The following is a 17,897-nucleotide window of genomic DNA, read 5'->3' on the forward strand; positions in this document are numbered from 1 at the left end:
CTTTTTTTTTTAATATTTTTATTGAGGTATTATATGTGTACATATCTTACTATTACCCCCCCCCACCCCACACCCACACATGCCCTCCCCCCCCAGAGTTTTGCGTCCATTGTTTATGCTTATATGCATGCATACAAGTCCTTCGTTTGATTTCATAACTCCCCCACCTTTCCCAAACTTTCCCCCTGTAATTTGAAAGTCTGTTTGATGCTTTACTGTCTCTGTATCTATCTTTTTGTTCACCACTTTATAATGTTCTTTACTATCCCTAAATGAGTGAGATCACGTGGTATTTTTCTTTCATTGACTGGCTTATTTCACTTAGCATAATGTTCTCCAATTCCATCCAGGTTGCTGCAAATGATGAGAATTCCTTCTTTTTTATGGCAGCATAGTATTCTATTGTGTAGATGTACCACAGTTTTCCGATCCAGTCATCTGCTGATGGGCACCTAGGCTGTTTCCAAATCTTAGCTATTGTAAATTGTGCTGCTATGAACATAGTGGTGCATATATCCTTTCTGATTGGTGTTTCTAGTTTCTTCGGATATATTCCCAGGAGTGGGATTACTGGGTCAAATGGGAGTTCCATTTTCAGTTTTTTGAGGAAACTCCATACTGTTCTCCACAGTGGCTGCACCAGTCTGCATTCCCACCAGCAGTGCACGAGGGTTCCTTTTTCTCCGCATCCTCGCCAACACTTGTTGTTTGTTGATTTGTTGATGATAGCCATTCTGACAGGTGTGAGATGGTACCTCATTGTTGTTTTGATTTGCATCTCTCGGATAATAAGTGACTTTGAACATGTTTTCATGTGTCTCTTGGCCTTCCTTCTGTCTTCTTTTGAAAATATTCTGTTTAGGTCTGTTGCCCATTTTTTTATTGGATCATTTATCTTCCTCTTATTAAGTTGCATAAGCTGCCTGTAGATGTTGGAGATTAAACCTTTATCAGTGATAGCATTTGCAAATATGTTTTCCCATGCAGTGGGCTTTCTTGTTGTTTTGTTGATGGTTTCTTTTGCTGTAAAAAAGCTTTTTATTTTGATGTAGTCCCATTTGTTAATTTTCTCTTTAGCTTCCATTGCCCTAGGGGCAGTGTCAGTGAAGAAGTTCTTGTGGCATATGTCTGAGATTTTGTTGCCTGTGGATTCCTCTAGTATTTTTATGGTTTCCCGTCTTATGTTTAAGTCCTGTATCCATTTTGAGTTTATTTTTGTGTATGGTGTAAGTTGGTGATCTAGTAAAAAAAAAAATGAAACTATAGCCCCTTCTTAATTAAGCCTTACAAGCCATCTCCTACGTGCCAGGGCTTTCTCCTCATCTCATTTATGTTCTCTGGAAGGAGGGAGAAGCACCGGAAGAGTGAGTTCCTTTTTTTTCAGGTGGGAGGAGGGAGAGTGTGGGAGACTTCAATGTCAGACTGCTGCTAGCTTTCTCTGATCTAGAGTTTCTGAACTCAGACACCCACTAAAAGAATCATTTCATTCCGAAGAACTCCACCTGTTATGAATGAGCAATGTAAAGCCTTCCTAGCTATGTATCTTTGATTCTCATAACCTCGTTCTTGCATACTGAGTGCACTTAATTCACTTTCTATCAGAGATGTATTACAGAACTTGCTCATATTGACCAAAAGTGGATGATATGTAGTGATCGTCTACCTTATCATTGGGTTAGGGAGAGATATACATAAATTCTGTGAAGGCAGAAATATTTCCTTGTTCATTGTCTTATTCCCTCAGCTGTGACTAGAGTACATAACATGTTTGTTGAATCAAATTCAGGGCCACACAATCTGGGGCCCTGAATTTGGAAGGGCCAAGCAAGAAACCTGAGTGCACATGCAGGACTTATTTTTTGAGGCACCCTCGCTGGTCATCAGGACCGAGATGCAAGAAAAAGAAGACAAGGCAGCATTGTGATGGGATTATTCCCATGTCCTGCAACCCAGGACCATCCTGAATTCTGTTTCCTGTTTAGCTGCAAGTACAGGCACAACCAGACTTAAAAGTTAATGTCAAACACATTACAAATTCCTACTTATCCTCTTTGGAGAAAAAGGAATTGAAGTGATCTTGGGTCTCCCCATGTCCCCTTATAACTTTCCCCTAGGGCAGTGGTCGGCAAACTGCGGCTTGGCTTGCGAGACACATGCAGCTCTCGAGCCACAGTTTGCCGACCACTGCCCTAGGGCATCATTGTGTATCCATCAGTAGGGACTTGACAGGACATGGGCTAAGGGAGGCAGCCAAGGAGAAATTGCTGGAAGTATGCACCCTTCCTGAGGCAGAATTAAAGCAAAGCAGTCAGGTGTCTTCTTTGCATCTTCCCACCTCCCTCCCTTTTCTTCAGAGATCTCATCCTCAATGTAGACGTAGAAGTAGAGGGAAAGGAACGGCTTTGAGGAGCCAAGGAGTGTTTTCAGAGAAAAGTAAACATGTTCCAAAATGAAGACAAGTTATAGCCAAGAGCAATGTGTTGTGGTTCGTCAAGAAACCTTGCTGCTTGGGGCATGTTTGTTTGAAATGTGACTATTTGAAATGTATTGCAACAACCAGCAACTTGTGAAGCTGGAAGAATATAGAGACATCTGTAATGCTGTAGAAATGTTGCAAAAAGAGGGAAAGTGTACACTTTAGAGGAATTCACAAATATTCAGTGTCCAGAATTTTAATGGAGCTATTGATAACCTTGTTATGTAATAGCATTCTGACTATAGAATGCATTAAGCTGCTGGACTGTGGTCCCCTGGGAGCTAGCACGAGATGGCATTCATGGTGTACTTGACAAAAATGCTGTTTATTAAAGTATCAGAGTGGCCATTATGTTCAAGTACAAAGTTTCAATCCTCTCCATAAATTTAATCTAGGGAGGATAAAATGCTTAAGACTGTTTTAGGTTTTAATAGGATACAGGATACTTTCAGAGTTTGTTCTTAAGATAGTGTCAAATGTAAAAGCTGGTTTTGACATAATCACATGTAAACAGAACTAAGTTTTGAGTTTTTAGTAATTCTGTTCCATTATTGCCTACTTGTGGCTAAGGATATGATGACTTTATAAACTCCTCCAGCTTTCAGCTATTTCAGAAGTTCCTATTGAAATACATATTCAATTGTGTGCTTGTGTGTATGCTATTGCTACTCAGAAATTTGAAAATGAAAAAGAATTCAAAATATTGTATTATTGCTGCTTGCATGACATCAGAGGTAAGACTTTAATGCCATCTTGGCCAGTATCTGTTTGACCTTGGACACCCTCTCTAACCTCTCCAACACATTTTTTTCCTAATGTGGACATGAGGGTCATGATTCCCTAATTCACAGAATGGTTGTAAGGATTCAGTAAACAACGTACTCATGTACATAGGAAAAATAAGCTTATCTTCTTTGATAAGCCCAATTAAATTGCGTTGCCTCTCCCTATGAAAAATACATGATATCAACACCTATAAGTATGTTGAAATAATATAATCCAACATAAATAAAACCCACATTTATAGGAAGCATAGAATCTTTTAGCTAGAAGGAATCTTAGAGATTATATGGTTCAGTAATTCTTAGCATTTGTTTGGTTTACAGACCACTTTGAGAATCTGACAGTTATAACCTATCTCTTCCCACAAAATGCCTCTGTACACAAAATTTAGCATCTACCTTTAAGGTATTCAAGGATGCCCTAAAACCTAGCCCTAACCTCCTGAGTTAAGAATCCTCAACATAACTCAACACCCTCAATCTAACCACGGAAAAACTCAGAAATATAAGTGATATGCTCTTGAGAATTAAAAATTATTTTGAAAACACTTTTCCAAAAAAAGTTTTGAATAATGTGAGGACACAGCATTCATCAGCTCCTTAAGCAGTGGTTTCACACTACAGCTGCAGTTCACTGCGGGACCTGCTGTCTAGCCTACCCTGGACATGTTAGTGACAGAAGAGCTATTTGCAGTCCAACACAAAGTTAAATGGAATCATTTGGGTATTGATTTTATATTTAACATGACTTTTCCCAAATATTATGCTAGTGCATTTTCAGTACACATTCCTTAAATACCCTGCATGGTCCAAAGCCTATTTAAGATATTGGCAGCACAAGATAATGAGACCAGTTTCTGAGCCTGTCATAGAAAACTCAGAATGAGGAGCAAAGCATTCGGCCCCAGAACTTGGAGAAGGTCCCACATTTAAGGTAGCATTAAGGTTGGGTCTTGGATAATGAGTTAGGAGTTTTTCAGGCAGTTGGATATCCTAACTCCCCGTGCATGCCGATTTTGTAATTATTATTAAGCATGTATAGTAATTGGTCCTAACATAGTGTATGTGCTGGTGCATTGAAGACCCATTTCCTAGTTTCACCCACCATGCATCATCATTCTCTGAGCCTTGTAGCTTCCAAGCATCAGGGTTATCCTCTTCTCTGGCCTGGAATTTCTAGTTACTCAGGAGGGCTTGCCAATTCTTTCTCAAGGCATCCCTGCACTTTCTTTTCTGTTCCCACTACCGTCTTCCCACAGATCTCCATACGAGTAGACCTGCCCCTCAGGATCCACATCACACAACCGCACCAAGCCTTTTGTATTCTGTACAACCACCACACACATTTTCCTAAAATCAGTTTATTCTGATGCCCTGCTGAGAAACATTGGCCCAAGTTATCTGGAGGATATAGTTTTCCAGTCTACTTATTGTCTGTCTCAAAGCCTGAGGCAACCCGGCCTCAGGCTCCATCACCCATCACCATTCCCCAACACCTTGCACAGGTAAGGCAGAGGTGATAAGAGCCCACATTAACTTCCGGCCTTACCCACCCATAGGCTGTTGCACTTTATCTCTCCAAGCTTGTTTCCTGATCTCTGTGTTTTATGGATACAAAAGCAAACAACTTAAAGCTATTAAAACAATTAGTGTGATAACACATGGAAAGTTCCTAGTGCTGAGCTTGACACCTTAATTGGCTCTCAGTGAACAGTAATGTTTGTAATCACCATCCTCCTCACCTTCTTCTGAAATGCATCCCATCTCTGTCATACAAACATCTCTAGAAACTCCTCTTCTTACCCTGGTCATCTGTGACTTCTTTTAGAATCTGCTTCAGGTCCGGCTGACCTTCCCAGATCCCTTCCCTAAATTCACCTGCTCTCAGCACTCTCACATTCCTGCAGTGCTGCTATGTTTGGTTTACATCATTTTCAAACTTTTCTTCAAGGTCTTGTCTTCCTCCCCAGGCTGTGATAGATGGAGCCGCCCCCAATGGAGGAGACTGTGGTGCAAAGTCATGAGCCTCCTTGACTTTGCCCTTGTGTGAGGATGTTGAAGTATTCATGAAACCGACAGAAGACTGGACTGATGATAGTTAAGGGTCCTTTCTGTAATGACTTTTGGAGTCTGAATTGTTTAACATCAGCAACGTGTCTTATACTTCCTCCTTCTTCCCAAAGCTAAGGACATTGTAGGCTGGCTCAAGGATGTGGTGTCTGCTGTCTCGTTTTCCTGAAGAATCCTAGTGCTCTTGACCCCTGTCAATGGCTCTTCTTCTTGCAGGGGAATTTAGCAAGATGTGTTCCAGGGTTGGGGAATGGTAACCCCCATGTCCATCACACGGCGACCTAGAGAACATTTAAAATAAATATTTAATGAGGAAGCACCACCATACGCCATGTTTCACTGCTTCATTTTATGTCCCTTGGGAACAAATTAAGAGCAAATGGAGGAGTCTCCTCCAAATTTAAGTCTGAAGTTTTAGGGAGAAGTTGAGGGAAAAGGTCTGTTGCAGAAAAAAAAAAAAGTTCTTAGGTTCCACAGAGGAAGTTCTTTTCCTGCAAATTTCATTTCCCTTCCTTAAACTGCCATACTGGGGTAAGGAGGGTCCATGAATCTAAGGTCATCTTTAATGGCCTTATTGGAAACTCTATTCACATTCAATTTTAAAACAGTTTCTTTACACAGGGCACTTCTAATTTCTGCCAGTTGGTTGTATCTCTTAAATCAATGACTTTGCCTTTGGTGTTACTGAATTTCAAGTAGCTGCACTTCATGTCATTGTGGTCTGGCCTTTTTCTACCAGTTCGCCTTAATGCTGAAAGAACCTTCAGGTTTACAAACCGCCTTCCCCTCCTCCCCAGCTGGAGGAGGGTGTGGGGTGGGGTGATGGTGGGCAGGGAACAGAGGGGAGGAAATCAGTTAATTGTAGGCTGTCAGAGTTGTTTTAGGTGACTTTGTACTTGTTGAATTTAAGATCAGCATGAACTATAGACATGTCAGGCTGGGAATTTAAATAGCAACAAAAAAGCATGGGTTTTGCTAATGCCAATGCCGGGAATGACTCATCTGGTGAGAATGGTATTGTATTGATAATACAATGCAGAGAGAAGGAAAAGACTGTGGTGTCTGCTTTCTTTGTGTCCCTGACCTTGAGGAGAATTATAACTTGTTTATTGCAGAAGTTGAGCATCTGATGTGCGGATGCACCTGTTAGTTCTTGTATATTGAATGGCAGAGCCCTCGCAGCTCCCTGGGATTGCTTTGTGGGTGAAATGTTTTCTGCAGTCAGGTGAACTGGTTTTCTTTTTGTAAAGAATGTGTTTGTATTTATTGCATCTCTTCTGTCTCCAAAATATGCATTCACATTCTTTTGGAAAATGTTTGGCTTTTTATGTTTAAGGTAACATCATTATGATTTGTTTTTAATATAGAGACCATGAGCCAGGCCACTCCTGCTAGGAAGCTGGAGGAAGTTCTTCACCTAGCAGAGCTCTGCATAGAAGTCTTACAGCAAAATGAAGAGCATCATGCAGAGGTGACGACCTGTTTTAACTGCTCTACAATGCTACCCATGATGCTTTGCCATAGTAAGGATAATACTGAAGAAGTGGCCTGCCCCTAGACTTTGATACACACTTGGCCATTTACCTGTAGAAAACTGAGAACAGATGTGCATTGCCTAGAAATACAACTCCTACATATCACAAAGGAATGCCATATATGTATATATGTGCCATTATATATATACTAGCTTTCCCGTTGCAGGAAAATTCCTGCAATGGGATTTCCTGCTGCACTCTACCCCGCCTCCGTTCCTCCCTTGCCGCCCGCCTCCCCTTCTCCTCCGGCCTGCCCGCGTTTCCCTTCGCCCCCGGCCCCGCCTCCGCTCCGCCTTTTATCACCCGCCTCACCTTCTCCTCCAGCCCGCCTGCGTTTCCCTTCGCCCCCGGCCCCGCCTCCGCTCCGCCCTTGCCGCCGGCCCCGCCTTCTCCTCCAGCCCGCCTTCGTTTCCCTTCGCCCACGGCCCTGACTTCGCTCCTCCCTTCTCCTCCCCCCGCCCCCCTGGCTTGCTTGCTTCTTCGAAGCTTTACTCCCCTTTGCAGCTCTCGGCTTCTTTCGACACTGTCTTGATATGCAAATTATCCGCCATCTTTGTTGGGGCAATTTGCATACTCGTCCTGATTGGTTGGTGGGCGTGGCTTGGCTGGTGGGCGTGGCTTAGGTGTAGCGAAGGTGCGGTCAATTTGCATATTTGTCTATTATTAGATTAGATGTGTGTGTGTGTGTATGTGTGTGTGTGTGTGTATATATATATATATATATATATATATATATATATATATATATATATGATTTAATATTTGTTGTGGGGGGGGCATGGGAGAGCTCGTGGGGTATACTAATGATGTACTAGTAAGAAGCAAACCTGAAACATGAACCCCACCCAGTGATGCCGGGTCACTTGCGGTTCCTGCAGGCATGATTGCTTTAGTTTAGAAATGTCAGTCAGTGTGCAAAAGGAAAGCTAGTGATAAACTATAAGATAACATCAAAAGGAAAGCATCTGTAACTCTAGTCTTTGGCTTTTACCGTCAAACTTTTCTTTAAATTTCCACTAAGCCTGCATTGTTTATAGGTTTTAGATGTTCTAATTATATATTAGCATTCACTAAAGATATGGATTGGTCATTCGTCGGGCAAACTGCTTATTCTAAGACTTAAAAGGAATCACCTTTTCTAGTAGTCATGAGTTTATTTATTTTTTTAAGGAGTTTTCTGAATTGGAATTGGATGGGGGAAATCTGTGGAGTTAAATAAATGTATTAAATGCCAGCACCCTAATAATGCTTTTATTCTTGAAGAAGCACATGAAATGAGCAAGAATAAAAGATAACCAGATACATAAGAAATTATAGAATATTTATATTTAATAAAGGCTAGTGCTTCAAAATATAAGAAACTACATGAAGTATATTGGAAGCAAATTCTTGGAAAAGAGTATTCATGAAACCTTACCATAGGTAACTAAGATTTATTGTATCTGGTTATAAATATGATCATTCAAAACATCTGCTTTTAGCTCACACAGTGGAGGCTAGTTTTTACCTTGCATCTGTCATGTGTGAACTTGTTATGGATATTTTATTTTAAACTGAAGAAACAGCTGCTTCAATGATTTGAAATGAATTCCCAGGAGGATCTTTTCTAGGCGAGTACTACGCTATGTTACAATGAAAGTGATTATATGATAAAATGTATGTGCCTGTTGTCTTTGTCTTTTGTTAAATGGCATTATAATCAGAGTATTAGACCTTTTTGAATTAAAAAAAATTTTGATTGGATATCCAATTGCAGTATATTTCACCTACACAGGTATATCTAATATTCTCATACATTTCACAAAAACCACATTTTTCTGCACTAATGAAAATAATAACCTTTCTAAAAATGTAATTAATAAGTGTTATATACTTCACACAGTTACTGAATGCTTACTGAAATACGTATCCAAACACAATTAAAATGTAAATATTTTTTATTTTCTAATCCTCAAAAATTGAGTTGGCTTTATTGAACAGAGATAATCATAACTCATAAATATCACTCTGCCGTATGCTGAAATATAGAACTATTATAATGACCTCTTTTCAAAATGCTTTGTAACACTATGGCATTTTTCCACTCCACAATGCTTTCAAATTCTTGGAATCCCTCAGGGAAGAGAGGTATGTAAAATTGTTTCTGCTATTTTTCTAACATGGAATAAATAACTCAGTGAAGATAAGATAGACCCCACTTGGATAGTAGTTCATTTTAAAGCCAACTTAGTTCTTCTCTTTGGAATTAAAGACTATTTCTTTAACTAGACTAACCTTTTTTTGTAGTATTTCTGTGATTATGTCTTATTAATAATTGCATGCATAATTACTGCCAGCCACCTAAGTATGGGCCAGCTGAGAAGATTTTAATACTTTGGTTTTATTTTTTTGTTCGTTTGGGAGTTTTGTGTTTGTTTTCTTTTTTTTTTAACCAGAAGATTTTTTTTTCTTTCTTTCTTTTTTTTTATAATTTCCAAAAATTGCACCAAGGTAAAGCAGAGCCCAACCTGATGCGAACGTGTTGTTCAGGCGTTAGCAGTACTGCCCTCACTAGATGTTCATTGGACAGTAGCGCAACCCCAAGAAAAGGATGGTTAGATCTGTCATTTTCTCTGAACAGTATTGGGGAATGAATTGGTCTGATTCCAAAATCATTTGCAGAGACTTAATTGTAATTGCATAGTATTTATAACTGGATAGCCAGTGAGATAAATCAACATGTTTTTAACTGTGGGTTTGGGCTTAGGATTAGATCAGGCTCTGGCTCAACAAATGTCCCTCATTTTGGAAGAAGGTGACCAGCAAGTGGCTTTCAGATGCCTAAGGTACAGAGGCACGATTCCATTTGCAGCAATAGCTGTCAAACGAAATTGCATGGACAAAAATACCTACCAAAATGTTTGCTCACCACTTACTAATGTGTAAATATATAGTAATAAGAATAGGCCTTTACCCTGGCATATGTTTTAAAGTATTTTCAGTTTATCATCTCATTTGGTTATTTCAATATTTGTATTCAGGTATGAATCCAATTAGGGAGAGATTTTGATCAATAAAAGACTTGTAAAAATTGTTTGGTTAGTTTGCCAGTAGTTTAGTTGTCATCCTGAGGGTTCTAGTCCATTCTACTGGCTCCTCAAAGCAGCATAAATATTTCTAGAACATGGCCCCTCAGCACATGTTGAGGCGTGTGTATGTGTATGTTGGGGATGGATTGTACCTTAGACACTGGACTGTCTCTAGAGTTTTCAGCATCATCTACTAGTACAAATTATAGGAAACATGGGGGGGCAATTAATACATGTCAAAATCAGATTCACTGGTTTTGTTCATTTATGTAGGCATCCTCCTTTTTTTGTTGTAAATTATAAATTTAACTATATTTTGAAGGTAAAGTAATCAAAAGCCTCAGACCTCAAAGAAATTAGAAAAGACACAAAGAAATCATACCATAATAGATGCCCTGACATGAAAAAAATAAGAGAACATTACCAGTGGTCTGATGTGCAAAAGGATATTTAGATAGATAGATGATTGATAGATAGATAGATAGATAGATAGATAGATAGATACTAGTAGATAGATAGATAGATAGATAGATAGATAGATAGATAGATAGACAGATAGATAGATGATAGATAGAGATACATGCATATATACATACATACAGGTAGGACAAAGGTAGTTTGCAGTTGTGAGTGTGCAAAACAGAGTTTATTCTTGTACAGTTATTTCATTATTATATTATTTTCCATACAAATAACTGTAAACCTACTTTTGCTCTCCCCCGCATATATTGATGTATAAGAGCTTGGTCTCTGCACTCCAGCTGACTGGGATTCAAATTATTGCTGTTACCTATTATCAACTATATGACTTTGGGCAAGTTATTTTACCTTTCTGAATTTGACAACATAAAATAAGGAAAATGATACCATCTACCTGAAAGTGTTGTATAGAGGATTAAGATACCTATAATAATAAAAGCTTAACATGCTAATTAAACTGGATGGACGAATGACCTTCAGGATGACCTTCCGGATGAAGCTGGAGCTGCGAGGGCTGAGCCCCTTGCACAAATTTTGTGCATCAGGCCTCTAGTAATCATATAAAAAGCCTTTAGAACAGTACTTAATACATAGAAACTATTCAATTCATGTTGGGCATTACTATTTTTAAAATATCTAGATTTATATGATAAGATCTGTATAAATTTCAACTCAATTTTGTAATTACTGATGATGTAATTACTGAGGCTTTTGTTTGTTTTTTTTTGTGTGTGTTGTTTTGTTTTATTTTTTACTTTTGTGCAGCAAGAGATTTTTATAGTCATTGAATTTTTACAGCAGCAACTCTGGGGACGGTTAGGGCAAGTATTGTTGCTGCCAATGTTCAGATGAGGAAATGGAAGTCCCATGATCACTCCCATCTCATCACCAAGTTCAAAAGCTCAGTGCTCTGCTCCGTTTCAGGGCTCATTCTTACCTGCCACTGTTTTCAGCCACGTTCAGTAAACACGGCTTTCTGAGCATGGTCAGCCTGGCCTGCCTCATATGTTGTTTTCACTGTACAATATTTATTTACTGTTAGAACCTTAATTGAAATGGTATGGCTAACGGATCACAGCCAAGTTTTGTTTTGTATTTCCCTCGTAATCAAAGTAAACATGGCCTTCTGCCTCTGCCATCTCCTTTACACAAATGAGGGACTTAGCATTAGAGCCAAGATAGCTTTGATGATCATGACTTTTGATCCGTGTCCTTCAGATGGATGCATTTCTGAGAGGGCTTTTCTCCTCCTGGGTGGAGGCTGATGCTGTGGAACCTCGGGCCTCTCTCATGAAGGTGGACTCTAGGGAGGAAATTAGACAACCCCTCTTCTTACTGCCAACCCAGATTGGATGACTGCCACCCAGGGTGGTGGCAAAAAGGAGGAGGGGATAGGTATAGAATTGACCCTCTGTTGTCAACTACTTGCGGCTCTTGAGTTTTATTTGGAAAGGCAGTGATTGCTTAAAGCTTTCTCTAGTCTTTCTTAGAACAATAAGCACTCATCACAGGTTGGTTTATATCAGGAAGTTTGCACCATCAGGGATAACATTATCAGAAATGCAGTTTAAGCCATAAATAGATGCTTATGCAAAATATGATGAAAATTTCAAGTTGATGAAAATATCTTGTCACCTAAAGCTACTTTTTAAGAGAAAGTTATGTTCCATTTCCCACCACGGCACTGTCTTCCAGGTTAACTTTTATAATGAACAAAATAAACTGGTGAGCAAAATAGATCCGAAGACATAGAAGCATAGAGCAGACTGTTGAATCTCAGAGGGAAAGCAAGTGAGGGTGGGTGGGAAGAGATCAACCAAAGAACTTGTATGCATATATGCATAACCCATGGACACAGACAGTAATGTGGTGAAGACCTGGGGCAGGGAGCAGGGGAAGGCCAGAAGGGGTCATTGGGGAAAAAGGGGGGGGGGCACATATGTAATACTTTCAACAATAAAGATTAAAAAATAAATCAATAAATAATTGATTATTATGATTACCTATCTAAACAGCACAGATTTTTTAAAGTGGTTATTGCCATTACCTAAAAGGCATTAGAAAATGCCTAGTTGAGTATAAAGTCTAATTTAAGAGGCAGACATCAAAAATATTCACATATGTAGTCATATGTGCAATGCTAAGATCTGTGAAATAAAAATACCTGGTATCAGAGAGACTATTCAAGAGGACCTAATGCACATTGGAGGGTGAGGAATCTGTATGAAAGTGTGTTTTAGTGTTAGACCTTAGGTTTATAAAAGATGTACTACAAATAAAAAGCAATGATTTTTAAATGTGAAAAGAAATTTTATAGATACACATACTCAAATAATAAGCACATTTGGCATTGATGAATAAATTATGAAATCTAAAATAGAAATTAAAATATAAAATGGCCGTCATTGCTATATTTTAAAAATACATGTTTAATTTAGAACATTTGAAAAGTATATAAAATAAAAAATTCCATATGTCATAATTTAAACATAACTACTATGAATGTTTTGGTGTATTTGTTTCCAATATTTCTTTTTTTCTGCAAACATTAAAACATTTGGTTTCATGTTCTACAACATTCTACTACAACTGCACTTTTTGTTTTGTTTTTATTAATCCTCACTTAAGGGTATTTTTCCATTGATTTTTTTTCTTTTAGTTTCCTTTTTTTTAAATTTAAATCTTTATTGTTGAAAGTATTACATGTGTCCCCTTTTTCCCCCATTCACCTCTTTTAGCCTCTCCCCCCTCTCCCCACCCCAAGCCTTCACCACCCTATTGTTTGTGTCCATGGGTTATGCATATATGCATACAGGTTCTTTGGTTGATCTCTTCCCATGCTTCTATATCTCTGAATCTATTTTATTCATCTGTTTATTTTGTTCATTAGATTCCACATATGTGTGAGATCATGTGATACTTGTCTTTCTCTGACTGGTTTATTTCGCTTAGCATGATTTTTTTTTTTTTAGAGAGAGTGGAAGGGAGGAGGAGAGACACAGAGAGAGAAATACCAAGGTGAGAAAGACACATCGACTGGTTGCCTCCTGCATGCACCCCCACTGGGCTGGAATGAGTCTAAAACCGAGCTACGTGCACTTGATGGGAATCAAACCAGGACCCTCCAGTCCACAGGCTGATGTTCTATCCACTGGGCCAGACCAGCTACAGCTACAACTGCACTTTTAATGATGTGTATTGAAGTGGCACAGTTTCTGTGTATGTTTCTAACAAGTAGTTTGTTTTTACAGTATTTCCTTATCCTTTAACAGGCCTTTGCCTGGTGGCCGGATTTACTGGCGGAGCACGCGGAGAAGTTCTGGGCTTTATTCACAGTGGATATGGATACGGCACTGGAGGCTCAGCCACAAGATTCCTGGGATAGTTTTCCTCTTTTCCAACTGCTTAATAATTTCCTCAGAAATGACAGTAAGCACTTTCATTTGCTGTAGTATATGAAATGGGAAGAGGCGGGAGAATGTTGTGTGTTGGAAAGTACATTTACAGAGCTCTTGCAGCTGCTCAACAGGTCAACATGGATAACATGAATGTTTTCTCTTCCTCCCTGAGTGTATCAGGCCAGGGTCTGGGGAGACCAGCTAACCCCCACCATGCTCCCTGGCTCTGGAGTTCTTCTTATTCCTACTCTCCTGGCTTCTTCGAGGACGGATAACATAGACACCCTTTTCATTGTACCTTATGAATCAGAAAGTCTTCAAAGGTTAACATTTCTAAAGCACTTGAGAATACTTAGATCTCTGAAAGACACCTTAGAAAGTTATCATTGTTCTATGCATTGTGATAATATTGGTTTCTGAAAGGGATTCTAAAGGTCATAGGATATGGTATAGCTTGCTCTCTTAGTATTTAGAAATTAAATAGATCATAAAGGTTCTCTATTGAGATAATTTTTCCAAAGCAATATTACTTTCACAGTAATTTTGTTATATGGTCTCCTAGTAATCAGTACAAACCTAGTTTTTCATCAAAATTTTAGGGGGACTTTTTTTTTTGAATCCTCACCCAAGAATGTCTTTTTATTGATTTATATATAGAGAGAAATAGGGAGAGAGAAACACTGATCAGTTGCCTTCCATACACGACCAACCAGCGATCAAACCCACAACCTAAGTATGTGCCCTGGCTTGGAATCAAGACTGCAATCTTTTGGTGTACAGGACAATGCTCCAACCAATTGAGCCACCCAGACAGGGCAGGGGTCATTTGTTAACATACAGATTTTTTTTTTTTACCTTTTATATAATGACTAGAGGCCCGGTGCATGAAATTCGTGCATGGGGGGGGGGGGGTCCCTGCAGCCCAGCCTCCACCCTCTCCAATCCGGGACCTCTCAGGGGATGTCCAACTGCAAATTTAGGCCCAATCCCCAGAATCAGGCCTAAACCAGTAGTCAGACATCCCTCTCACAATCTGGGACCGCTGGCTCTTAATCGCTCACCTGCCTGCCTGCCTGATTGCCCCTAACCACCTCTACCTGCTGGCCTGATTGCCCCTAACTGCCCCCCCTGCCGGCCTGGTTGCCCCCAACTGCCCCCCTGCCAACCTGGTTGCCCCCAACTGTCCCCCCACCAGCCTGGTCGCACCACGCAGCCTGCTGTTCAGTCATTTGGTCTTCCCTCACTAACCCCCCTGCCAGCCTGGTCGCCCCACGCCGCCTGCTGTTCAGTCGTTTGGTTGTCCCTCACTAACCCCCCTGCCAGCCTGGTCACCCCACGCAGCCTGCTATTCAGTCATTTGGTCCTCCCTCACTAACTCTCCTGCCGGCCTGGTCACCCCACGCAGCCTGCTGTTCAGTAGTTTGGTCGTTCCTTACTAACCCCCCTGCCAGCCTTGTCGCCCATGCAGCCTGTGTTCGATTGTCTGTCTGGTTGTTTTGGTCATGACAGCCCCTGGCTTTTTATATATTAGGAGGATTCTTTTAAGTTTCCCTTAAGCCCTAGTTTGGTAACTATTGAGAGGCTTGCTCTAACACTTGTAGTAATCATGACATCATTAATTACCTATTCTATAACATTCTTCCCATTTTAGACTGAGCTCTGCTTTCTCCAAACTCTGGTTCATTCATTCTGCAAATTATTCTCATCCAAGTCTGTTTTGGTTTTGTGTATTTTTTTGTTTTTTTTTTTTTGTTTTGTTAATCCTCATCTGAGGATATTTTTTCCATTGCTTTTTAGAGAGAGGGAGGGGCTGGTGGAGAAGAAGAAAGAGAGAGAGAGAGACATCAATATGAGAGAGATACATAGATTGGGATTGGTTGCCTCCAGCATGTGCCCCAACCGGGGTGAGGATTGAACCTGCAGCCCAGGTACATGCCCTTGACCAGGAATTGAAGTCACAACCCTTTGGTGCATGGGATGACACTCTAACCACTGAACCACACAGCCCATGGCTTCTCATTCCAGTTTTTAAGTTCCAAATTCTTTCCCCCCTGCCAGCTGGCATACTTGGAATGACCTTTTTTTTATTGCCAGTCTCTTACCATCATTCATTTTTTGCTAAGAAATCACAAGTCAGAGTTAATATTATCTTAAGACCAGTATATAACAATAAACCTGCTGCCCCTCCCAAAAAAAAAAAAATACAGGAATACAGGTGTCATGCATTAAGTCCCTAAATAAGAATGAGTTAATGTAGGATTACTTCTAATATTGCTTTCTCCATTTGCATGAAAACTCAATAAATTATCATATTTAGATTTATTATGGAGTTTATTCATTAATGTTGACAATCAAACTGTTAGTAAATATGATCAATCATTTAACTTATGCAACATCTTAGGATTTATAGAATAAACAAAACATGAATATTTCTTAGAAGCTTTCTTGGGGAATCTCTACTGCAACTCAATAAATTAACATCTTTTAATATTTATTTTTAAGAAGAGCTCTCACAGTGCAAGTATAAATTTATAATAGTTATAATGTTTTAAAACCACTAAAATGAGAATAACAGAATTTTTAGCCAGACTTGCAAATATTTAATTCAAAAGAGTATTATATTTCTCTCCTGTTTTAAACCATTTCTACACCATTGGCTGCTATTAAATGCATAAAATATTGTTCTATGTTATGATATTTTGGTATACATTACTCAAACAAAACACAAAAATATTTTCTACTGATCTCTTTTGAATGTTATCTATTTGTGGAAAGGCCGTTAAGTCTAGATCTTGGCTTTGACTTTGTGATTAACAGATTTTTAGAAAACATCAATTATTTCAGAGAAAAACAGCACCTTTGTGCAGTGAGGTAAGTAGAAAGGTTCCCCAGTGTCATAATTTCCTTTTGGCATTGGGAGTGCCGTGTGGACTGGGGAATTGAAATAGAATACAGTGACTTTCTTCCTGAACTCACAAGAAACTATCCAAAGCCAAAACCACTGAGTAATATCTCAGATATTAGTAAAACATAATGATTGGCTATTAATATCACCTTTGATAATAATGAATATTGTTAATAATTAAGTGTTTGTTTTATTAAATTCCTGAAATATTTACATAGTGATTTAGTGAATTCAGTTCAAATGTTAAATGTCAACTTATACTGCCCCCAAATTGTCCCTTTTGAAAGCCAATGGGAAAATATAAAGCTTCTATCCTCTTAGCCCCCATTGATAAGAAGATCCTTACTTTATTGCCATGGCATGACTTTTTATCAGATTGACTCCATTAAAGTTACAGTCCAAATTCTAATCAATTACAACTTTAACCAGCTCAGGGCAACAAGAACAGATCACTCTGAAATGTCCAGTGTTGGAACCAGAGGTAATTTGCTGAATAAACGTGCTTCTTGTTATCTCACACGTGGTATACCACTAATTACATAGAGATTTTTAAATGATTGTGAGTTATTATTAAGAATGTTTGCTTTTCCAAAATAAAAATTACTAACATGTCTCCAACTAATGAAGGTGTTGGTTAGGATGTGTACTTTACTTGTGCCTTGAAATCTTCATAGCTGGCTCTGTTTGGGGTTTTTAATGACTAATTTAGATAGTCCACTGGTTGTTTGCCATCTTACTTTTGTTAAAATCTTTATGCTTTGATATTTCAAAATAAGTGTTTTTCTGCAGGTGCATGGAAGGATCCTTAGACCTTTATTTTCCAGCTGGGGAAACGAAACCCCTAGCAGACGATGCCTGGTCAGGGGCTTGCTCACAGGGAATCAGGCACAGAGGTAGTTAGAGTTGATCACTTGGCCTCCAGTTCTGTCTTGGTCTACAGTGACAAAAGCAGGTTCTTGGGGCATTTATAAAATAATGTAATCTTTTCTATTTTTATCCGAGAAAATATTTATGTATAGGGTCTTGAGTTGTGGGGACGGAGGAAGAGAATTGGTTAAAGGGTACAGATAAAGCTATATAATGTCTTACTGTGTATGTCACGAAAATGTCCATGATGAGAATTCCAGAAGCTGAACTAATTATTGGGGAAAGGGATGCAATAAAATTCAGTTTCTATTTTAAG

At 39.2% G+C, this 17,897-nt stretch overlaps 1 protein-coding gene and 1 non-coding gene across 2 annotated transcripts in view; one reads left to right on the forward strand and one right to left on the reverse strand.

Annotated features, from left to right (window-relative positions):
* The window catches only part of CADPS2 (calcium dependent secretion activator 2), a 486,663-nt gene that overhangs the window by 401,444 nt on the left and 67,322 nt on the right, over positions 1 to 17,897 (forward strand). Inside the window, exons 17-18 of the mRNA XM_054725984.1 lie at positions 6,696 to 6,799; positions 13,684 to 13,840. Coding sequence (XP_054581959.1) covers positions 6,696 to 6,799; positions 13,684 to 13,840 — 261 coding nt within the window. The remainder of the gene's footprint in view (positions 1 to 6,695; positions 6,800 to 13,683; positions 13,841 to 17,897) is intronic.
* Positions 9,333 to 9,458, reverse strand: LOC114228378 (U4atac minor spliceosomal RNA). The gene has a single exon (XR_003614524.2). It is a non-coding gene; the product is annotated as a U4atac minor spliceosomal RNA (small nuclear RNA).

This window comes from Eptesicus fuscus, chromosome 14 (assembly GCF_027574615.1).
Source record: "Eptesicus fuscus isolate TK198812 chromosome 14, DD_ASM_mEF_20220401, whole genome shotgun sequence".
NCBI lineage: Eukaryota > Metazoa > Chordata > Mammalia > Chiroptera > Vespertilionidae > Eptesicus > Eptesicus fuscus.